Source organism: Arvicanthis niloticus, chromosome 4 (genome assembly GCF_011762505.2).
Source record: "Arvicanthis niloticus isolate mArvNil1 chromosome 4, mArvNil1.pat.X, whole genome shotgun sequence".
NCBI lineage: Eukaryota > Metazoa > Chordata > Mammalia > Rodentia > Muridae > Arvicanthis > Arvicanthis niloticus.
In genome coordinates this window covers 36,977,046-36,998,076 of record NC_047661.1, presented here as the reverse complement: position 1 = coordinate 36,998,076, position 21,031 = coordinate 36,977,046, and the positions used below count along the sequence as shown (strand labels likewise).

Below are 21,031 nucleotides of genomic sequence, written 5' to 3'. Positions count from 1 at the left end.
TCTGTTGCATCTGTGTGCCTCTGCTCAATTCTTTGGGAACCCAGAACCCAGAACCCCATAGGTGTACCTTGAGAGCCTCAATATCAGATGACAGTTGGTAATATAATTGAATCATGTGACATGGGTTCTTTGCCCCCTTGAATACTGATGTAATGACTGTCTGCAAAGAAGTCCTGCCTCACAGCTAAGAGAGGTTATTTACAGTTTCTCTTCCTCTCCCCCAGGGAAAGAACATTGGCCCAGTCTCTGTGGATGGGGCTGGGGTATGTGTTTTGAACATCATCCTTGGCAGTCTACACTCCAAGACTCTTCTTCAGCCTCTTTATAGTCAAGTGTGCTTATTTATCCTCAGAGGGTCTTTGTTTAGTCAGCCTTTAGTAAAAGTAAGTTATAAAATGTACTAAAGAAATAACCACCATTAATGCTATGAGACAGAGTCACTTGAAACTGCAGGAAGTTGTCTTGTCTTGTTTTGTTTTAAGACAGGATCTCACTATGTAGCTCTGGCTGCCCTGGAACTTTTTATGTGGACCAGGCTGACCTCCAAGTCACAGAGATCCTCCTGACTCTGCCTCTAGAGTGCTGGGATTAAAGACCTAGTCTATATAGCCAGCGCCAAGCCAGCCAGCGTGACATAGTGAGCACCAAAAATAAATGTGTGGAAAAGTAAAATAAAATAAAATAGATCTAATTTCTCAAAAACTAACCCCAAAAGAAAGCCATGCCTTGATAATGAAATAAACTCTATTAAAGCATTTTTAAAATCATGTTCACTTTCTAGACTTTTTTTTTTTTATTTGCAACAAGTTGTTTGAGCTGAGGAAAGATTACAAACACCTCTTAGTCACTATGTCTCTTGGGACTTGCAGAGTGAAAACATGCAATTCACAGAACAACCTCCCCAGCGGCTTCGAAGGTCTTACTAGTAAGCAAATTACCCTGTGGGCTTCTGCCTTGCTGTGCCTCTGGCCCTGACCAGTGTGTCAGGGTGCTGAGAACGGCCAACACTTTAACAGGACATACAGGGTGTCAAGAGAGCAGGCCTGAGCTGATACCTTTGCCCTGTGTTGCTGTTATAGCGCAGCTGTTTTTTATTTTCTATATCCAAATTGGTCCTAATTTTCAGTCTTGAGGGATTTTCTTACTTGCACTGGAGCAAGTCATTTTATTGGAACAGTGAATCAAATGCATAGCATAAATGCAGGGTCTGCTTTGCTTTACAATGACCTAGGGTCCTTCTCCAACACAGCTTAAATTCTAAAGTTTTTATCACAGTCACCTAGTGTCTTCGACCCTCCTGAAAGAGTCCCAGCTTATAGTCGGGGATGACCACTAACTAATTACATATAAATATTGAATATTGGTTATTGTCTTTAAAATAAATGTTTTTTTGTGTGTAGCTTCTATGTCTCTCTCTGGGAAGTTTGCTAGATGTGGAGTTACTGTAGTTTGCATGATGAGTGTGTGTGTGTGTGTGTGTGTGTGTGTGTGTGTGTGTGTGTGTGTGTGTGATGGCTGACTTATTCATGGTACAGAAAGGCCTTTCTAAGCAGCAGGCAGTTACTTGGAAGACCTCAGGCTTTAGCAGTGACCTTATTGTTGTCATAGCTGATGCCACCAATGCCCTCGAGTATGTTCATAGGCAGGGGAAACACAATGGTAGAATTCTTCTCTGTGGCCACGGTGGTCAAGGTCTGCAGGTACCGCAACTGGAGGGCGACGGGGGACTCGGCCAGCACCATGGAAGCCGACTTCAGAGACTTGGAAGCATTCATTTCTCCCTCTGCTGCAAGGACCTAATATGAGAGAAACAAGACTTGACAACTGCACTGTATCTGCAACTTTCTTTTTTCTAGACTCGTGTCCCCAGTTTGTCACCTGTGTTTATCCCTGTTCACTTTCTTGGCAAAGACAAGGTTTTCACATTCTAGAGGATCTGAGAAAATTCAAAACGTCTCACAAAGCGAGTGAGCTGTGCTGGTTAGCTGGGGGTTTTGTTTGGCTAGGTTTCGTTGTCTCCTTGAGGAAACGTTAATTGAGGGATTGCCTCCATCAAATTGCATGTGGGTAAGTCTGTGGAGAATTTTTTTGATTACTGATTGACATGGGAGGGCCCAGCCCTCTGTGGGCAGTGCTGTTTCTGGGTGGATGGTCCTAGGCTGTATAAGAAAGCAACCTGAGCAAGCCCTGAGGATCGAGACAGTAAGCAGCACTCCTCCGTGGCCTCTCGTTGGTTCTAGTTGTGCTCTTTGTCATGCCAACAAAGAAGTGGACTAGGAAACTAGGGATATTTTGCAAATTATTAGTCATTGAATTTGATTTTCAAACAGATAAACACAGTGTCATTTGAGCAAATGAAGACTTGACCATCTAACCTGGGAAGTACTTGAGGCCCTTTAGGGCTTCACTATCTGTGTATATTCATTTTTGGAGGAATCCAAAATTAAAGTCTCCTTGAACTGGCTTTGTCGTTGTTGTTGTTGTTTTGGTTTTTTTGTTGTTGTTGTTTTTTCAAGATGACATGTTTTTATTCAATTAAACATGTATTGTTGTTGTTGTTATTGTTGTTGTTGTTGTTGTTATTATTATTATTATTATTATTATTATTATTATTATTATTATAGTGTGTGTGTGTGTGTGTGTGTGTGTGTAGTGCAGCCACACCACAGCATGTGTGTGGAGGTCTGAGAGGAACGTTCAGGAGTCAGTTCTCTGTACTGTGGACCACAGGGCTCCATGGCAGGCGGTCAGGTATGTCTGGCAGATGCTTTTCTCTGCTGAGCCATCTCTCTGACTCTCCTTTCATCCTGTTGCCAAGTTAGTCTCTTTCTTTGGATGCTAGAATTGTTTCTATCTTCTCAGACTTCGATCACAGCAGTAGTGAGCCCCAGCCCGACAACCCTCTCTGGGCCCTCTCTACTGACTGTTCTTCTAAGAGGAGCAATGGCCAGGGCTCAACTGACCTATCTGTGGGTGTTTGCTTTCCCTGGGCCACAGGAGTCTCTACCAGCAGCCGCTGGTACTCAGTGGACAAAGAAGATAGGACTAAGGAGCGAGTGGAGAGAAGGCTTCCTTAGCCACTGCTGGGTTTCCTATGACTAATACCTGGAGATTTCCAGTCTCACACACTTCACTCGATCTACACTGAAACAAAGGTGACAGCAGATTCTGGAACATTCAGGACCAAGCTGAGTTTCATATGTTCAAATCCCAGCCTGCCTTGTATTGAGTCATTCTTTTAAATTCAGTAACAGTTATCAAACTCAAATAACAATGCTGAAGACATAAGCAGCAGGTTGGCCATTTCTGAAATGTCAGTTGTATAATGATGGCGGTTCCCAGATGGCTCTGGGCTCTGCTTCAAAGGATCCAAAATGCTGTCTTTAATCACATTCTCCAGAAGACCTGATGTGTGGCTATAGTTCATCCCTGAGTTGCTGATGACTCCACACTGAGCAGAGTCTTAATCTACTGCAAAGCTTCCTCAAGGTACATAAACTGCTCACTATCTTTTAGGGAATTTCTCAGGAAAGATTAATCTGTGGACAGAACCTCTTTTGAAGTAGTAATTGGGGTTCTATTCTTCCGTCAGTTCCATTCTTGTTCCCCTCCATACTAACAGCATCTCTTACCTTGGCTCTGGCTTCCCGGGTTGCCTCAGCCTCAGCCGCCATGGACCTCTGCAGCTGCACAGGAATCCGGACATCTTTGATTTCCACCCGGGCCACGCGGATTCCCCATAGCTCAGTGGCATCATCAAGCAAGGTCTGTTTCCAGAAGAAAAGATGTTGATCAGAAGCCATGTGACTTGACCCAAGTGTCTGGTATGTTTGGGGATGCTGGCTTTTCTAAGCTCATTGATCACATTGAGAATTGAAGTGAATCTCCTGAAGGTTTCATGTACAAATCTGGAGCTGAGGGTATAGCTCTGTTGGTAGAGAACTTGCACGGCAAGCAGAAAGCCCTGGGTTTGATTCCCAGAATTACGTAAAGTGGGCATAGTGGTTCATGCCTGCGGCCTCAGCACTCGGGAGGCAGAGGCAGGATAATTGAAAGTTCAAGGTCATACTCAGTTATATGGGGAATTCAAGGCCCACTTGGGATACATGAGACTAGGTCTAAAGAGAAAGCTCTCACTCACAAGATCTTGATATAACACTTATTGGTCAACTGAAAGAATCCACCTATAACCTCCCTAAGAAATTATATGACATCCTCGCAGACTTCAGCAAGTGTTCCAGACGCCAGTGCACAGGCTTCTCAGACAGACCTGGATTTGTCCTGGCCGTACAATTAGCAGTCATGAATCACTGCATCAGCTTGATAACCCGAGTCTCGGGTCTTCTCACCTAGGCTTCCTGTCAGCTTTGTCACGTGGGTTGGAGGTAACATACATAATGACCTAGTGGTCATTACTGACTTTTTTTTTTCCCAAAATACTTGTTTTGCTTTCTTAAGCCTTTGCCTCGAAGCAGTAAGATACTGATGTTTTAAAGCAAGAGATGTTTTAGAACATATTTTTAATTTATTTTTAAAGTCTGTCCTTTATGCATATTTTTAACTGTGGAAGAGATGTTGCGGGTCACCCCAGAGACAAACAAGAATGGCAGAGTCTGAAGAGCAGGAGGGGCTGAGAACTGAGCCACCAGTCAACCAGTGACCTCGCTCCTGCTGGCCGTGACTTTGTGGGACCCCAAGACTTGGTGAAACTGCCTAAGATGCTTGAGACCTGCCTTTGGGGTGTTGTCATATTTTCAGAGTTTTCACTGATGTCCTTGAGCAGAGATGCTGGGTGCTTGTCTATCCTACCTTACAAACTGCATGGGAAGCCATAAAGGATTCAGTTTGAATTTCATTATAACTTACAGAAAAGAGGCTCAGACTCACACAAAGTCATGGACATAAGAAAATACAAAACTGTTATTTATAAACTAGAATATGGCATCAGCAAAATCCAGATTTGTTGCATGTTTGATGGCTATTATTATGAGTGATTACTGTTACTGGTTATAGTGTGAAGTTTAAGTTGTCCACATATCTCCCAGTTTTGCTGTCTCAAATGAACCTTCCGGTTTTACTCCACTGAAATGTAAGAGTTCATGGACTGCCTGATGATGGTTGTACTTCTTTTAGGGTCGTTTAAACTTAAAATAAGTATGGATTGTAACCTCATTTTAAAAAGGTTAAGTGTGCGGTGCTTATTCATAATTTCTAACTTAAAGATAAAAGAGGAACAATTCTCAAAGCTCCTTTTCCCCAGGCAAACATTTAACATTTTGCCTATATGTATGTCTATGCACAACATGTGTCCCTGGTGCACAAGGAGACCAGGAAAAGGCTTCAGATCCTCTGGAACTGGAGTTATGAATGGTTATGTGGGTGCTGGGAGTCAAACCCACATCTTTTGCAAGAGCAGCAAGCACTCTTAATGGCTGAGCTATCTCTCTAGCCCCATGCAAATCTCTAAATCTGTACCTTATGATGACAAACAAAAGGTATTACTAGAGGAAAGGAAACCCATCGTGAGGATGTAGCTGTCCCTGGCATGGGGAGTCTTGGCTCTGCAGTATGGATAGTGGTAGTTACTGACCTGGGGTGAGGAAATCCAAGATGTGGGCTCTTAGGACTGACATCCTTACCTGGATGCTATGTGCGATTTCTTCTCGCCCAGACAAGATCTGGGACAAGGTCTGTGTTCCTAGGACATTTCTCAGAGTGGTCTGAGCCAGCAGAAACGTGGCCTGGTGCACGTCGTTCACATTGGCCACAGCTGAGACTGCGCTGTAGATTCTGTAATAGACGACTCCATCCACTTGGGTGGTCACAGAGTCTCTCGTGAGGATCTGCAGAGCGTAAACAGGGTGGAACCACGTTGTATTACTTTGCAAGGCCAAGAGACAGACAACCCCAGAGTCTTTCCTCACAGAAGGACATCGCTAATGGCAACTCATGCAAGCAGTTGCCATACATGTCCCGTCTTCAAAATAATAGCATCCCACAGCTAAAGACTGCACAGATTTGGGTCCTACCTATCCCTGTAGCTTCAACTTAGAACAGTGGTTCTCAACCTCTCTGATTCTGTGACCCTTTAACGTAGTTTCTCATGTTTTGGTGACCCCCTAATCATAAAACTGTCTCACTGCTATTTCATATCTGTAAATTTGCTACTGTTATGAGTCATAATGTAAATATCTGATACGAAGAACATCTGATATGTAACTCCCAGGAGGTCACGACCCACATGTTGAGAACCATTTGACTTGGATATTTCTTACAAACCACAGGCATGAAGCCCTACAATCTTCTCCTTCCAAAAAGACATAGAATTTGTATCCTGTTTACTTGATAATGTAGTTCTCATTAAAAGAAGAAGCAGTGCTTCTTAGGAAACATAGAGGGCACCAGAGACCAGACCATGTCCTAGTCTCAAGCAAAGCAAATACTTTCACTTCACAGAGGTTCTGCGTCAGGCATTCTGAACAGTATGATATTTCTCTCTCTCTCTCTCTCTCTCTCTCTCTCTCTCTCTCTCTCTCTCTCTCTCTCTCCTCTTCCTCTCTCTCTTTCTCTCTCTCCCTTTTTCCTCTTCTTCCTCCCCCTCCTCCTCCCCTTCCCCCTCCTCCTCCCCCTCTCCTTCCCCCTCCTCCTCTTTCTCCTCCTCTTTCTCCTCCTCTTTCTCCTCCTCTTTCTCCTCCTCTTTCTCCTCCTCCTCCTCCTTCTTTTCCTCCTCCTCCATTTCTGGGAGGACCCTAGAACCAGAACCTGAAAACTGTCCATTGTAGACCCACAGAAGTCTTTTGAATCTTTCCAAATATGTCTGTGATGGGATGGCTCACATCTGAAAAATGTAGTCTTCTATATTTTCTAGATGCCTTTGGTTATACTAGGGAAGCATGCTAGTCAACATCACTTCCTCTTCCCTAGCGCTCAGTTACCAGTTTGGGTCATGATTCACATTATTTCAAGAATTATTTGAAGTTCAAATTCAGGGGTGGGTCTGTGTAGCCTCTGTACTGTTCAGACACCCATTCTGTTCCAACACACACGGACACCAAATATGAACAGCAGAAGTAAAGATGAGTCATGCAGCTGTTTCTAAAGGTCCCTCTGAGAAGGCTGTGGAGAGCACAGCCTAACCAGGCCCTGCCCTCCAGCAGGTTCCATTCAGCTTCCCTGCCTTAACCCTCCTGTCTCCATCCAGCTTCTCCTGCCAGCATTCAGCCTCTCAGCCCTTCCCTTCCGATTCATTCTTATTTGCCAAAACAGAGCCATCTGAAGCAATCCATGCAGGCCCTGGGGTTGGGGTGGAAATTAAGCCATCCTTTTCCTGGTAGGTTAAAATGATGCCCATGTCATAGTGAACCTGTGCATAGTTTTATTTTTAGTAACCCTTGTGTAATTCCATACCTCTTGTGGGGGAATGTTGCAAGTAACCGTTCGAAGATCAACTTTGACAAACACGTCAATGCAAGGCAGGACCAGGATCAAACCTTTAAAAGAATAAAATTGATTTAAAATTTGAGCTATTCAAAAGAATGGCAAGGCAGTCTTCTAGATATACTTAGCATCTCTTTGCAATGCTGTCTGTGTTTCTCAGATCTCCAGTGTGAACACATGCACTTTGGTGAAAAAGACTTATTCTGATCAGTCAATAATCAAAGCAAAATAACTACTTTGGAATTAAGGGCCTTTGACAAAACATTAAGGTGTTTAAAACATATATGCTTTAAAATTTTTTATTCTTAGGTAATCTATTTCGACTTAAACATTTATTTTGAGGTTAATTTAAAAGGGGTATTTAAGAAATTGGTTTCCTAATGATAAAAAGTCAAGTTTGACTTTGACTATAAGCTACTGGCAACTGTCTCCACACCATGGCTAAAATACTGAAGGGCTATGACACTCTATCCAGGCTCAGATACTCAGGAAGGAGTCTGAGGCAGGAGGATTATAAATTTATGTCTTGTCTGGATTACATAGAGAATCCAAAGCCAGCTTGGACAACTTAGAGTTTTCTCAAAAATTTAGAAAAAGACAATTAATGCGTGAGGTAGCTCAGCAATAGAGCACTGGGCACTCAGCACGGTCTTCCAGGGGCTCAGAACAACCATGTCTGCAGAGCTGTGTTCAAGTGTGATGGTGATGCCTCTGATTCCAAGCAGTGAGGACAGGACTTAGAGCAGGTCAGGGTAAGGCGGTGTGAGAAATCCCATCTGGGAGCACTGTGGGCCTTCAGCTCTACCCCGAGATTTGTGTGCTTTCTAAGGATCACAGCCTCGAGGCACGGCGGCAAGATAAGGATACTGAGCTGTTTCTGTCAATCAGGAAATCTTTGTTACTGTGTTTGTTTTCAAGGCAGAAGTCAACAGTAGTCCGAGTGAGTGGCCAGCAGGAGGGGCTGAGAACACTGGACTTGGTTGTTAACTCATAGCGTTTCAAGCTTTGCTTTGTTCTCTAAAGCTTCCTGAGTCCTCTGGTAAGAATGCCCATCCTAACCCCAGCCTCATCGGCCAACCCCAGCCCCCTGCCTGGGACCATGCCTGGCATCCATGGGTGCCAGCTATGGCTGCTCTTCTCATTAACACTTTTATTACTAAAGGATAATTTGCTATTTGCAGGAGTGTTAGCAATTTGGCTTGTTTCCCTCTGGCCCTCATGATGTTCTGAGGTAAACCGTTAGCCCCAGGGACATGCATGACGGGGTTTATTATCCTGGGACTCTTAGCAGAGAGATCTTTTGGGAGAAATCATTTAAGAGGGACACAGTCTTCCATAGAGTTCTCCAACTGGTAGCTACTCTGCCTCTGTCCCTACTCCAGTTTTATTTTATAATTTTGGGCCCATCAGACTGAGGAGAGGAGAGAGAGAGAGAGAGAGAGAGAGAGAGAGAGAGAGAGAGAGAGAGCTTGGTTATTCTTTATTGGTAGTCTCTAGCACTGATATGTTGATAAATGTTTTATACATATGTTATATGTTGTATATATACATATATATAGATATGTATATATCTATAGATAGATAGATAGATAGATAGATAGATAGATAGATAGATAGATAGATATGTATATATATTCCTCCAAAGGATGATAAAATCTAGCTCCTTGAATAGTCCCTGTGAGTAGTTTAATGGTCCACAGAGGTCATTTACTCTCTTCCTTGTTCCCTGAACCTGGCTCATCACAGCCATGGGAATAAATGACATCCAGTCAATGTGATTCATTTATTGGACTACGCAGGGTGTGAGTTATAGAGCAGGTTCATATTTCAGAATGCTCAAACTCGTGGTCTCTCTCACTAACATGCTGACCAGAGTAACATCTGTCCACTGCCTAAAACATAAGGTCTCCTGCTTTTTATGTTTTTTTCTTGGACCCTCATTAGATGCCCCTGGTGGTGGTAGTGGTATAACAGATGTCCGTAGTCTCGTACCTGGTCCCTTGGCTTTATCAGCTTGGATGCGGCCCAGTCTGAAGACAACAGCGCGCTCATACTCTTTAATGATCTGAGACAATAAGGAAGAAGCTTCAGTTTTAATATCTGTCAGTTTACAGGAAGACACCCATCTGTTTCCCAGGGCATTACCTTCAAGCACATCCATATTGAGATCGGGAAGGTAATGAGCATCAGCAGGAAGGAAAGGGAAAACAGAATCCAGCCACACACACCAAGCCCGCTTTTGTTGGTGCCTGGGAAGTAAAAGAGAAGCAAGCTTGTGAATCTAAGTGATTCTTAGCAAAGCTTTCAGGCAGCGTTGACGAGGAGGCAGTGTGTCCTGACACTGCCCAAGCCTGGCAGGAATGAAGGGCAAACCTAAATCCATCCACAGCGTAAGTCTAGCTGCACACAGATGTAGTGCACCCACCTCCCGCCATGTACACACCACACATAAAGAACGTTTTGTGGTGGCACTTAGAAATTAAATCGATCTGTCCCTTCCAAGAAGCCACTCAGCAATCAACAACGATAACCGGGATTATGTTTTCATATGACCAGCATGGTTTATCATTATCCCAACATGAAAAGATGTCTTGGAACATGACCATGAACCACTCATATCAGAACCATTGGGTTCTTGGGGCCCTTGAATTCTCCAGATGAAGCTCAAAACAAGCCCTGAGATAAGTCAGGAGGTGGTATTATCCCTAGAGAGGAGGGTGATGTGCATGTGGGAGAACATCTTAGAACCCTTGGGTGTGAGTTTCTATGCAAAGTCTCTCAAGTACTGACTCCAGGGCTTTACACAGACAATTCCAAAAGAGGCTCTGAGTCTATTTTCGCTGTCAGTAAGATGTGGATAGAAATTCCATGGAAGATCCAATGAAGACCAAACGATACTATGTTTGTATGGTCCTGACCCATACATTAATGTATTTCTGTCTGTGTGTATGCTTGTATCTGTGTGCCTGTGTATATGTATCTGTATGTCTGTGTATCTATATATGTGTGTGAATGTATCTGGTGTGTGTGTCTCTCTGTATATGTATGTGTATCTGTATGTGTGTGTTTGTATCTCCTCTGTGTGTGTGTACGTGCATGTGTCTGTATATCTGTGCATCTGTATGTGTGTGTATCTCTGTCTGCGTGTCTCTGTGTCTCTGTTTCTCTCTCTCTTGTGTATGTGTGTGTGTATGTGTGTGTATGTGTGTATGTGTGTGTGCCCTATTATTCCCGCTTTACAAATAGATAGAAAATCAAGAGATTTTTCAAGTTGCTTTGTAATAGAGGAAACTGATTTCAAGTTTGACCTCAACCACCGTACGCCTTGTAGCTTCAGTCCTGTCAATCGTAAGGTCCTGTTCATAAAATGTACACATCTGGCCAGCCTTTTATTTTAGAATTGTTTATGGTCCCCATCATTTTGTGTCCTTTGAAGTTCTCCTCTCCCTAGTCTTTTTTCCTTGGCCGCTGCCTCCATTGTCATCCCCAAATCTCTTCTGATGGAATTATATCTTCCACCTGAACATTAGAACTAATTGTGTTTGCTAGAGACCACCACCCTGGCAATCCCCGCTGCCCTGCTGCCCATGTTAGAGACTCAGGTCATCACTGTCTCCTCCTCATCCCTCTACCGAGGTCACCTTGGTACCTTCCCCTGGTGCATTGGAACCTGAGGTATATTTTTTTTTAATTAAGAGAGTTCTGGGTTTTGCTTTTATGGACAGTTATGTAATGCAAGTGTTTAAACATCTTAATTTGTGTGTGTATGTGTGTGCACGCACGATTGCGTGCGTGCATGTGCGTATGCATGTGTGTGTGCATGTACATGCGTGTGCGTGCATGCGTGTGGGGGAGCATGTGTGTGTGTGCATGTATGTGTGTGCATGCGTGTGCATGTGTGTGTGTGCATGTGTGTGTGTGTGTGTGTGTGTGTGTGTGTGTGTGTGTGTGTATGCATAGAATAAATCCCTGGTACTGTATGTGTTAAGATAAAGAGATTTATAATGTAATCAATAGTCAATGTCCCTGAAGGAGTGTGACCCAGCCCTTCCTCTCCAGCAGCACATGTGAGAGGGAGCCCTGCACAGCTGAACTCATGCTCTAGATTGTCTCAGACTCGATGGGAGAAACTATCTTTATTTTAGAGATATGTTTATAATTAAAACTCTTTACTCTTTTTTTTCTTATTTACTCATTCATTCATTTGCTTGTTTATTTATTCTGGCAGGGACTCTTTATGTAGGTCTAGATGTCCTGGAGTTTTCTATGTAGACCAGGCTAGACTCAAACTCATGGAGAGCCAACTGCCTTTGCCTCTCGAGTGCTGGGATTAAAGGTATGTGTCACTATGACCAGCTCAAAGGTTTTGATTAATAGAGTTTTAGTGAGTATTCTATACAGGGTATAAATAATCTAAGATTGCATTATGAACACAAATAGCTTGCCTGCCTACTTTAAAGCTAAAATTTCTGAAATACCAGCCTCTGAAGCCATGGAACTGCTCTAAGGTGAACCTGATGTATCTGTGTGGGATTAAAAAGACACCCTGGGTCTGGTGAAATGGCCCAAGGGACACCAAGCCTGTGATTTGATTCTTGGAACACATGTACTGGAAAGAACCAACTCTTGTAGATTACCCTCTGACCTCCTATGCTATGACATGTGACTGCATCCATGTATAAATAAATGTAATACAAAATTTAAATAAAATATAAAACATTGGGTGATAGTATGCTCAAAGAATGATTCCTATATGCCATTTGCTAGTGGTTTTTAGTATTAATACCACCTGTACATGAATTCCCACTGGGAAAACTCAAAGCTTAGGACTTAAGTTCCCCCTAAATACCTCCTTCTCAGCTCCGCATTCATCTAGAGAAGAAAAATGACTGTCATCAGTTTGTGTTTGTCTTTACAGGCGAATTCCCAGGTATTTACATATGCATGTTTGTCACTAGAGGTGAAAATCTGTTCTCCTATGGGTCGTAGGGTGGGCAGCTTCCTGTGGTGTCTATTGCAAGTCGTGCTTGCTCTCCTGTGCTGTTTGCTTCAGAGCTCATGGAATTCTCACTTTATACACAGTCTGTCCATTGTCCCTTTGAATTTTTAGTCTCCCAAACCAAACACTTAACTCTTGTGCCCACTGTCATTTTGTACCATGTTTTAATTTTTTTTTTTAGAACATTGCATAAAGACTGGAGATCCAAATAAAGGCCTAGGAACCAACTAGTTCTGAAATGGAAAATTCAAGGCTTGGCCTACCCACTCAGAAAGAACAGCAGAGAAAGCCATTAGCAGGACTAGCCCATGGGCAGACAGGACATGAGCAGAGCTGAAAAGCCAGGCCTTGGGTCGGGTGACCACATATTCTAATTAAGACTCTACACCAAAGCCAGGGACACCACAACAATCCCTTGATCTCAGCCCAGATGAGCACTCTTCTCTGCTGAAAGATTACAATAGCAGATAGTTGGGAGGAGTTGCTAAGGCAATGTATGTTCTAATTATAAAAGAATTAGATGTATGTTCTAATTCTAAAAGAATAAGAACCCCACAGGGAGGTGGTGAAATCGTGACAGTTATCCAGGATTTTGAGTGTGTGTGCATGTGTATACACATGCACATGCCTGGACATGCATCTTTGCAGAGCTGAGGTTGATATTTGATGTCTATTATTCTGTCCTTATTTTTTGAGATAGGATTTCTCACTGAGTCTAGACCTAGCTATTTCAGTAACACTGACTGGTGAGCATCTCTTCTCCCCAGAGCATCCTCTTCTCCTGCAGTCTTTGCTTCCTTCTCATCAGCACTGGGGTTAGGATTAGAGGTACATGCAGTATCACCAGGCCTTTACATGGGTCCTGGGCATCCAGACCCATGCTCTCACACTTGCACAGCTAGCATTTTCCCTATTGTGCCATTGTTCCAAACTCTTAACTTTTGAAAGATAGATAGATAGATAGATAGATAGATAGATAGGCTGACACAGAGAGTGGAAGAAGAAGGAAGAGAAAGAAGGAAGAAAAGGTGAAGAAAATGAAAAAGAAGCAAAAGAAGCAGGAGGGGAAGGAGGAGAAAAATAGGAGAAGGAGGAGGAAGAAGAAGAGGAGGAAAAGAAGGAGGAGGAGGAGAAGGAGAAGGAGAAGGAGAGGAGGAGGAGGAGGAGGAGGAGGAGGAAGAAGAAGAAGAAGAAGAGGAAGAGGAAGAGGAAGAGGAAGAAGAAGAAGAAGAAGAAGAAGAAGAAGAAGAAGAAGAAGAAGAAGAAGAAGAAAGTTTAGAACTGCCCATTTAGAATTGTGTGAAGTTGTTCATGCTGATAACCCTAGCACGTGTGCAGCTGAGCCAGTTCAGTGAGTTGAAGTCATTCTAGGCTCCATAGCAACACCCCATCTCAATAATGACAGCAGTAGAACCTTCTAAATCAGAGTTAGTTGGGATGAGTGCTCTTCCTCATGGACTCCTCCCTCCAGAGCCCTGTCCCCACCATTAATGAAAAGACCCAAATGCAGCAGGGGCACTCAGCACCCCAGGCTTGGCACTCAGTCTCCTGACCATTAGTAGCTGAGCTTTCGATGACTCTACAGTTTTAGGGACCCAAATGTGGGTCCGTAGAAAGCCCTCCATAGGTCTGCCCCTTTGCACAGATCCGTGTGTCTCACTCCCACTTGTATCCCCCAGTTCCCCAACCTCAGTGCTCAGCTCAAAAATTACCTTCTTTTCTAGAAAGGTCTTCCTATAACCACCATCACTACCATCTTTGTGTACTCTAGACTTCACTGTGAATTTTAACGGCATCCTGTGCCTTCTCTGTGAATACTTAGTGCTTCGAAAGGGGGTGTTCTCTCCCTAGCTCCCTCCTAGCTCACATAGGAGGCCAATGGGTGAGTGAGGATTCATTCTGAGCCACTTTGAAGTCTCGGAATGACTCTGCACCACAGGATAGACTTGCGGGTCTGCTGGAAGTTCTTGTTGGAAACAATGATCCAGCAGAAGAACTTCTGTCTCTCGTGAGACTTAATTAACCCAAGAACCAGAAGCCACTGCATTTTCTCCTTCATGTTTCTGGCTTCCTGTATCTCACCCTCACATAATTATGAGAAAATAAAGAGAGAACGTGTCTCTGTATCACTTTCCCTGTCCCCATACTCCCACGTTTCAAGGCCTCTCGGTGTGAGATAACAGCTCTGCCAAGAAGCATAGATATTTTGTCCTTAAGGTTTATCTCGATAGTCTTGCAACAGTTTCATGTAAACTATTGCATTTTTACATAAGTTGTATTAATTAATCATGGGCAGGGGCTCATGTATCCCAGGCTGGCTCTAAACTATTATGTAATTGAAATGACTGTGAACTTCTGATCCTCCTTCCTCCACCAAGTATTGGGGTTACGGGTGTGCACCGCCACACACACTGAGGGTTGGATCTGGGGCCTTGTCCGTGCCAGGCAAGTTCTCTGTCAATTGAGCTGCATTCTCAGCCCACAGGCATATGTTTTTACAGTTTATAAAAGTATGTGAGAATCATTATAGGATATTTACAGGAAAAAATGGCCTGGCATAAAACTATTTGGATAATGGGATACCAATTAGTACAAATGTATGCATAAAAAGAATTCTGGAAAAAAATAAAAACACATGTTTCTGAGTTGTGAAAATATAGTGGTTTTTTAAATTTTTTAAATATTTTGATTCTTTTTATTGTTTTTCAGAAAACATTTAATTTATTTTTATTTTATGCAAACGGTGTTTGCCTTTGTGCATGTATGTGCACCATGTACATGCTGTGTTTGAGGAGGCCAAAAGAGGGCGCCAAATGCCCTGGAACTGGAGTTACACATGGTGGTGAACCACCACGTGGATGCTGGAAACTGAATTGAGGTTCTCTTCAGGAGCAGCCAATGCTCCCAACAGTTGATCCTTCTCTCTGGCCCAAAAAATAAACTGCCAAGGACTGGCCTCAGCTTGGAGAGGGGTTCTGAGGAAGGTGTGTTTGGGAGGAATGAAACAAATGACTCAAAGTCAAATCATGGGTCCAAGCCTGTGCTCTGCTCAAGGCAGCTTTCCAGCCCACTTCCTCTCTGTCTGATCTGCTTCCTCTCTGTCTGATCTGCTTTCTCTGGAGATCTTCAGACAGCTCTCTCTATGTTCTGCTTGAGACAGTTCTCCAAGCGGTTCTCTCTTGTTGTTCTAAACAGTTCTCTGGATAGCTCATCTCCTGCAGATCCTAAGCCCAGTCTTTTATTTTACATATCCACCTAGGCATTTACTCCAGGTTCCCTTTTGATTATCCTAAGACTCAGCATTCCTTGACCCCAGCCCCTCAAGTCTTAGGAGACCGCCAGCACGCATTTTCTTTTAACATTGTAAAAGAATTCAGAGATCTGTCTGCTTAACACAGGCACTAAGCTAGCTGGATGGGACCCTGCCCTGAAGTTACCATTTCTACTACACCTAGGCCTAACCTTGCTCTGTCCCAGGCTGACCCTGAATTCAGGAATCTATCTGCCTTTGTAAGCACAAACAAAACACTTAGCGGGGTGGGATCCTGTGATCACCACTCCCTAAAGCTCTTCCTTTAGTGTCTTCCTGACAAGTTGTCTCACAGCACGGCTGCTTCTGTTCCTTTAGATTCATGAAGTCCCTCATATAATTCATACTACATTATTGGGTTTTTTTTAATTATGTATTTTGAACCTGTGTTTTTAGAGTTCTTTTCTACAGCCCTAAGGGCTGTTCTGAAGGTCCCAGCAGTTACTAGACATTAGCCATTCCTTTGCCTCCCTGACTCATATTGTCTCTGATCATCATGGAGTCATTAATGTTAACAGGTAGGGTGTTCCTTGAAGGAGGAATATGAAAATATGTGCATCATTATACAAACAAGCCTGATGCCCACAGCAGCCACAGACATTCATAGAGACCCATGCCTGCTGGCCCTGTCCCAGGGGCAGGAACTGTGTCATTTTGTCCCTACCAAAGCCATGCCAGACCTGGTGATAAAGCATCTCTTGCTCCTTTTGAGAGGAGAGTTGAAGTTTTCATTAACAATACTGATATTTGACTCTCAAAAAATAAGATACTAAAAGAAAAGGAACGAGCATAGTGCACGCATGCCTGCCATTCCAACACTTAGGAGGTGAGGGCAGGGAGTTCAGTGACAGCCTGAGCTACAAGGAGTTTTCAAACGTGTTTAATGCTTGCAGGCTCTCAGTATTGATATGCCCACTTCCAGAGAAAAGACTGTTTTCCAATTTGGGTGTCTATTTTCTTTTCTGAATTAGCAATACCAGATTCTTTCTCAACTTCCAACTTGAAATAGGGTTTTGGCAACTGAAGGTTACTGAGCACAGATTAAATTCCATGCACAAACACACTCCCCAAACCTGGCCACAGCGCCTCCATCACTTTAATAAGGCCCTAAGCTCTCCACGGCCCAGCTTTTGATACTTGGAAACCATTAATGAGGTTTACAACTAGGACTTCCCTCCTACTTATCAGGTCTGCAAAGATAACAAGGAACACACATTTTCCAACTCACCCCAGTCATTAAAACTAAACATAGTACTTAGTACTTGCAGGCTAAGTCTTACTTTCTCAACTTCTCTCCATTTATCTGAAATTATGTAGCTTAAGCGGGCTTTTCTCCAAATCATAGTGTCACCAGATACACTTGAAGAGGAGGAAAGTCAGCCCCCATCGTATCTTGTCTATGTAAAGTGAGACAATCAATGCAAAGATATTGAATCCGTGCCTCTTTGGTCACAACGGGAGTATTGGAGAACAAGTTATAGACCACTGTTCAAAAAGCAAATTAACCCAGTGGGAACAGGGAAGGTGGAACAAGGGTTTCTAAACAGAACTGAAGCCTCCCTCCCCTTGCCCTCAAGCTCTTTCTTTGTGACAGGGTCTTGCTACACAGCACAGGCAAGCCTTGAACTCACAGCAGTTCTCCTGACTCAGCCTTCAGAGTGCTGGAGTACAGGCATACCCAGTTCACGTCCTGTGATTGTGCCCCAGCTCTCCATCACTCCAGTCCTTCTCTAACTAATGAGTAGAAGGCATTCAGAAAGGAGGAAGGAACCTACCCACTAAATTGTTCTTCTCCAGTTTTTCGGGTGAATCCATCTCATTCTTGAGACAATTTCAAATCTTGCAGATGGTCCTGGGTCAGGCTTCAAGCCTGGCAGCAGGCATCAGCTCAGTGGTGTGTGAAGAGGAAGATAGGGCAAGAGAAGTGCCCTCTCCTTGGCATACACCCTAAGGAGTAGTAACCCTGGTGCAAGAAGCCTAGAAACATAAACAAAGCACCTTCCCTGACATCACACTGTCTTTGTTCAAAGAGAAAAGGCAAAAGAAGAGAGACTTCTGCCAGTGGCTGCTTCCTATAAGATATGCTTTATGATTACTGAATCATTTACTTACTATAAAACATTGCTAGATCACTGTGTAACTCATTATTTGATAATATATATAATATATATTATCAGATAATATATATATCCTCAGGCATTATAATACAATAATGCAACCTAATTCATCCAACACACTGTAGTAAGAAAACTTTCAAATGCAATTCTAATCGTGTCATGATAACCCAACTACTAATTGACAAACAGTTGAGACTAATGTCATAGGTGTCACAAAGTTTGAAAGTACAGGGTCAGTCCTTCCCTTATCTGACACTCCCCTCCCACCATGTATAAATCCTTCTAAAGCTTTAAGTTGCTTATCTTCAGATAGCATCTTATCCTAACCCAGGCTGGCTTTAGACTCCCAAGAATTCTCCTGCCTCCGTACCTCCCCCACATCCCCCCTCAGTGCTAAGATTTCAGGCACGAGGCACTGCCATCTCCCTTTAAAGCTTTATGCAACCTCTTGCCTCAGGACCTTTGCACTTATAAATGTAAACACAATGCCCGACTCTTGTCTGCATTTTCTTCTAGGCCAGCCAGGTTTAGCCTTCCACCTGTTTGCTTTAAGTAAACTGCTGCTGTGCACAGCCATGTCTGTCCCTTCCTGTATCATCTCTCGAAGCTTCTGTACCATCCCAGTACTGTGGCTGTGAGATGCTGTGATGGAGCCCACACAGACTGGAGAACTTTCAATATCATGTGCTCCTTCAAAGAAACGGCATTGCTGGCCCCTGCCTGACACAAGGTTTCCATGTGGAGACTAATAGACCATTCCCTACCAACCAGGAGGTCTGGAGCACCACAGGCCAGAGCTGATGTCCACCAGGTGTCTGTCCAGTGATTGAGTAATGGGATGATGACAGGCAAGCTCTTTGTGAGACACAGAGCTTCAACTTCCTGTCTGTGCTGGTCAGTCATTAGTCATTATTTATTTATCTATTTACTTGTTTATTTAGTTTTGTCTACCAGACACAGCTAGGGTCATCTGGGAACAGGGAACATCAGAAAGAGAAAAATGCCTGTCAAATTGTCCTCTAGGTGAGTCTGTGAGGCATTTTCTTGATTAATGAATGATTGCTCTGGTAGGGGGTAGAGGGAGTCCAGCCCACTATGGCGGGTGCTACTCTAGGGCAGGCGGTCCTGGTTGTATCAGAGAGAAGGCTGAGCAAGCCACAGAGAGCAAGCCAGTAAGTAGTGTTCCTCTGTGCTCCTTACCTCAGTCCCTGCTCTGACGTGGTGTGGTCTGTGGATTGTAGGCTGAAATGAACCCTTTCATGGTGTTTATCAAAGTAATAGAAAGCTAAGGACATGGCCTAGGATTCCCCTTTGTCCCCAACTCCTAGAACCAGGTGCCATAGTAAATTTATCCTGACACTGGCAATCCCTCTCCTACATCAATAGTCTTTAAGCGTTTGCTTCCCACTGGGTAGAAGTACAGAACAAGACAAACCAACAGCTCTTTGTGCATTTGCACTGTCTGCGTTGTTCCCCCCCCCACACACACACACCTGTCCAGTTATTTTCATTCTAGTAGAAACATCTTCAAACGTTTCCCACACCTTGGTTAGTTTTACCAAGTACTTGTCTCCTCTGCAAACTCAGCCATGGCTCTTATATGAATAAATGTGGAATTTTAGAATTTCAGGGAAGGCAGCTGGGGCCAGAAAACCAGATTCCAGCAGAAACATGTAGATTACCACAAATCTGGGGACAGCTTGCTCTACCACAAAAGTTCTAGATCTGCTTGGGATACATATTGAAAATCCCATGAAAAACAAAACAAACAAACAAAAAACAGGAAAGAAAGAAAAACCGTAAGGCCCAGCCCACGTGTTCGCTAGGTTCCCTGGCTCTGTGCTGCTGGTGCGTAGACTCTCCTGACTCTTTGCTGTATCGTCTGGCTATCATCTTCGTGACAAACATATAATACAAATGGCAGTAGGAAAGCTTCCTGGTTGCATCATTTCTCATGCCCAAGCCGTACTCTGTTTGTACCCAGAATGCAACCAGCCCTTTCCTTTGCCCCTGGGTGGTCATGCAGCAGAGGCTCTAGCTTAGTTTATTTCCTAATACCTTTTCCCCATAAATGCCATTGATGTTATAGCTGCCACTCAAGCAAGTGCAAGATTCAAAACAAAAACAGTAATTGTTCCCAGGGGCTGCTAGAAAGAGCCTTAGGGGAACTTGCTGCGTGTCCCCTTGGAAGATGACTAAACAGCTGTTTGTCTTCTTCCTGCAAAATGTTCCAAATATCTCCACCTAGAAAGCAATGGTGGCTGCAAGTCATGAACACTGAGTCCCTATAGAGAGGTCTGGGGAACAGAACGGGAGCCCATTTTTCTGTGTATAGGAGAACCCCAGATAGGCCTGGAGCAATGAACTACGGTTAGCATTTTCTCTCTTCATCATGGAAGAGCCTGGGGGATGATGGGAGATTTCGATGTTTGGATGTTTTTACTCTATCTGTTCTTGCACTCGCTGAAGTTTTACCCCGAGGCCAGCTGCTTTTAACTGTTCAGGCTCCGGTCTCAGCCTAGAGGTTTATAGCAAGCACACCCAACTTTTATGCTTTTTTTTTTTTCCCCCACATGACCACCTTTGGAAGAAATAAGTCTCTGAGCCTGTCCCTTCCAGCTGCAAGTCTTTCAGCCTCCTGATTCAGGAACATCCTCTGTCATTTCCTGCTCAGAGGTACAATGTGTTTCGAACTTGCCTTGGGGATTGTTCTCCATTCTTGGAGGATCAATGACTGTTTTCCACTGTATACATTATTTATACTTAGATACACCCGCATCTTTAAGAAAATTTGGTCCCTAGTTGTATGAAGATACTTATAGAGAGAACTTTCTACACTGAAGTGCTAGACTAGATTTCTCCCCCAAGTGATACTTACAACTCTTGGCTAATTAAACATCTCAACCTGGACATACCTGATTCAATATCCTCTAGCTGCTAAATAGGGATCTTCTGTGATGCAAATTGTGTTGATACACGTGAAATAACATATGTAACATGTGCATAGATTCTGTAGGTATATATTAGTGAGATAAGCATGTACACGCCACAACTGGAGTGTCACCGATAGCCCTGGAGCGTCATGAGTACGCCTCCCCATCACAGCCCTGCCTCTCTATAACCAGAAGCAGGAATTCTATTTTCTTGCTCTTCAAGTACCTTTTTAAA

The 21,031-nt window shown here is 43.6% G+C and overlaps 1 protein-coding gene across 1 annotated transcript; it reads right to left on the bottom strand.

Annotated features, from left to right (window-relative positions):
* Positions 1 to 769: 769 nt before the first annotated feature.
* Stoml3 (stomatin like 3) lies at positions 770 to 17,690 on the bottom strand. Its single transcript, XM_034501008.2, has 7 exons — positions 17,522 to 17,690; positions 9,583 to 9,686; positions 9,430 to 9,502; positions 7,408 to 7,490; positions 5,640 to 5,843; positions 3,633 to 3,767; positions 770 to 1,796 (listed from the first exon to the last, which is right to left on the bottom strand). Exons 1-7 carry the CDS (start codon positions 17,559 to 17,561, stop codon positions 1,575 to 1,577), a joined length of 861 nt encoding a protein of 286 aa, XP_034356899.1. The 5' UTR covers positions 17,562 to 17,690; the 3' UTR covers positions 770 to 1,574.
* Between the last annotated feature and the right edge of the window lie 3,341 nt (positions 17,691 to 21,031).

Coding starts and splice junctions, on each gene's coding strand:
- Stoml3 (XM_034501008.2), bottom strand. CDS start 17,561: ATGGATTCACCCGAAAAACTGGAGAAGAACAATTTAGTGG. Junction 9,503..9,582: donor CAATATGGATGTGCTTGAAG/GTAATGCCCTGG, acceptor TTATTGTCTCAG/ATCATTAAAGAGTATGAGCG. Junction 3,768..5,639: donor AAATCGCACATAGCATCCAG/GTAAGGATGTCA, acceptor TTCTGGAAACAG/ACCTTGCTTGATGATGCCAC.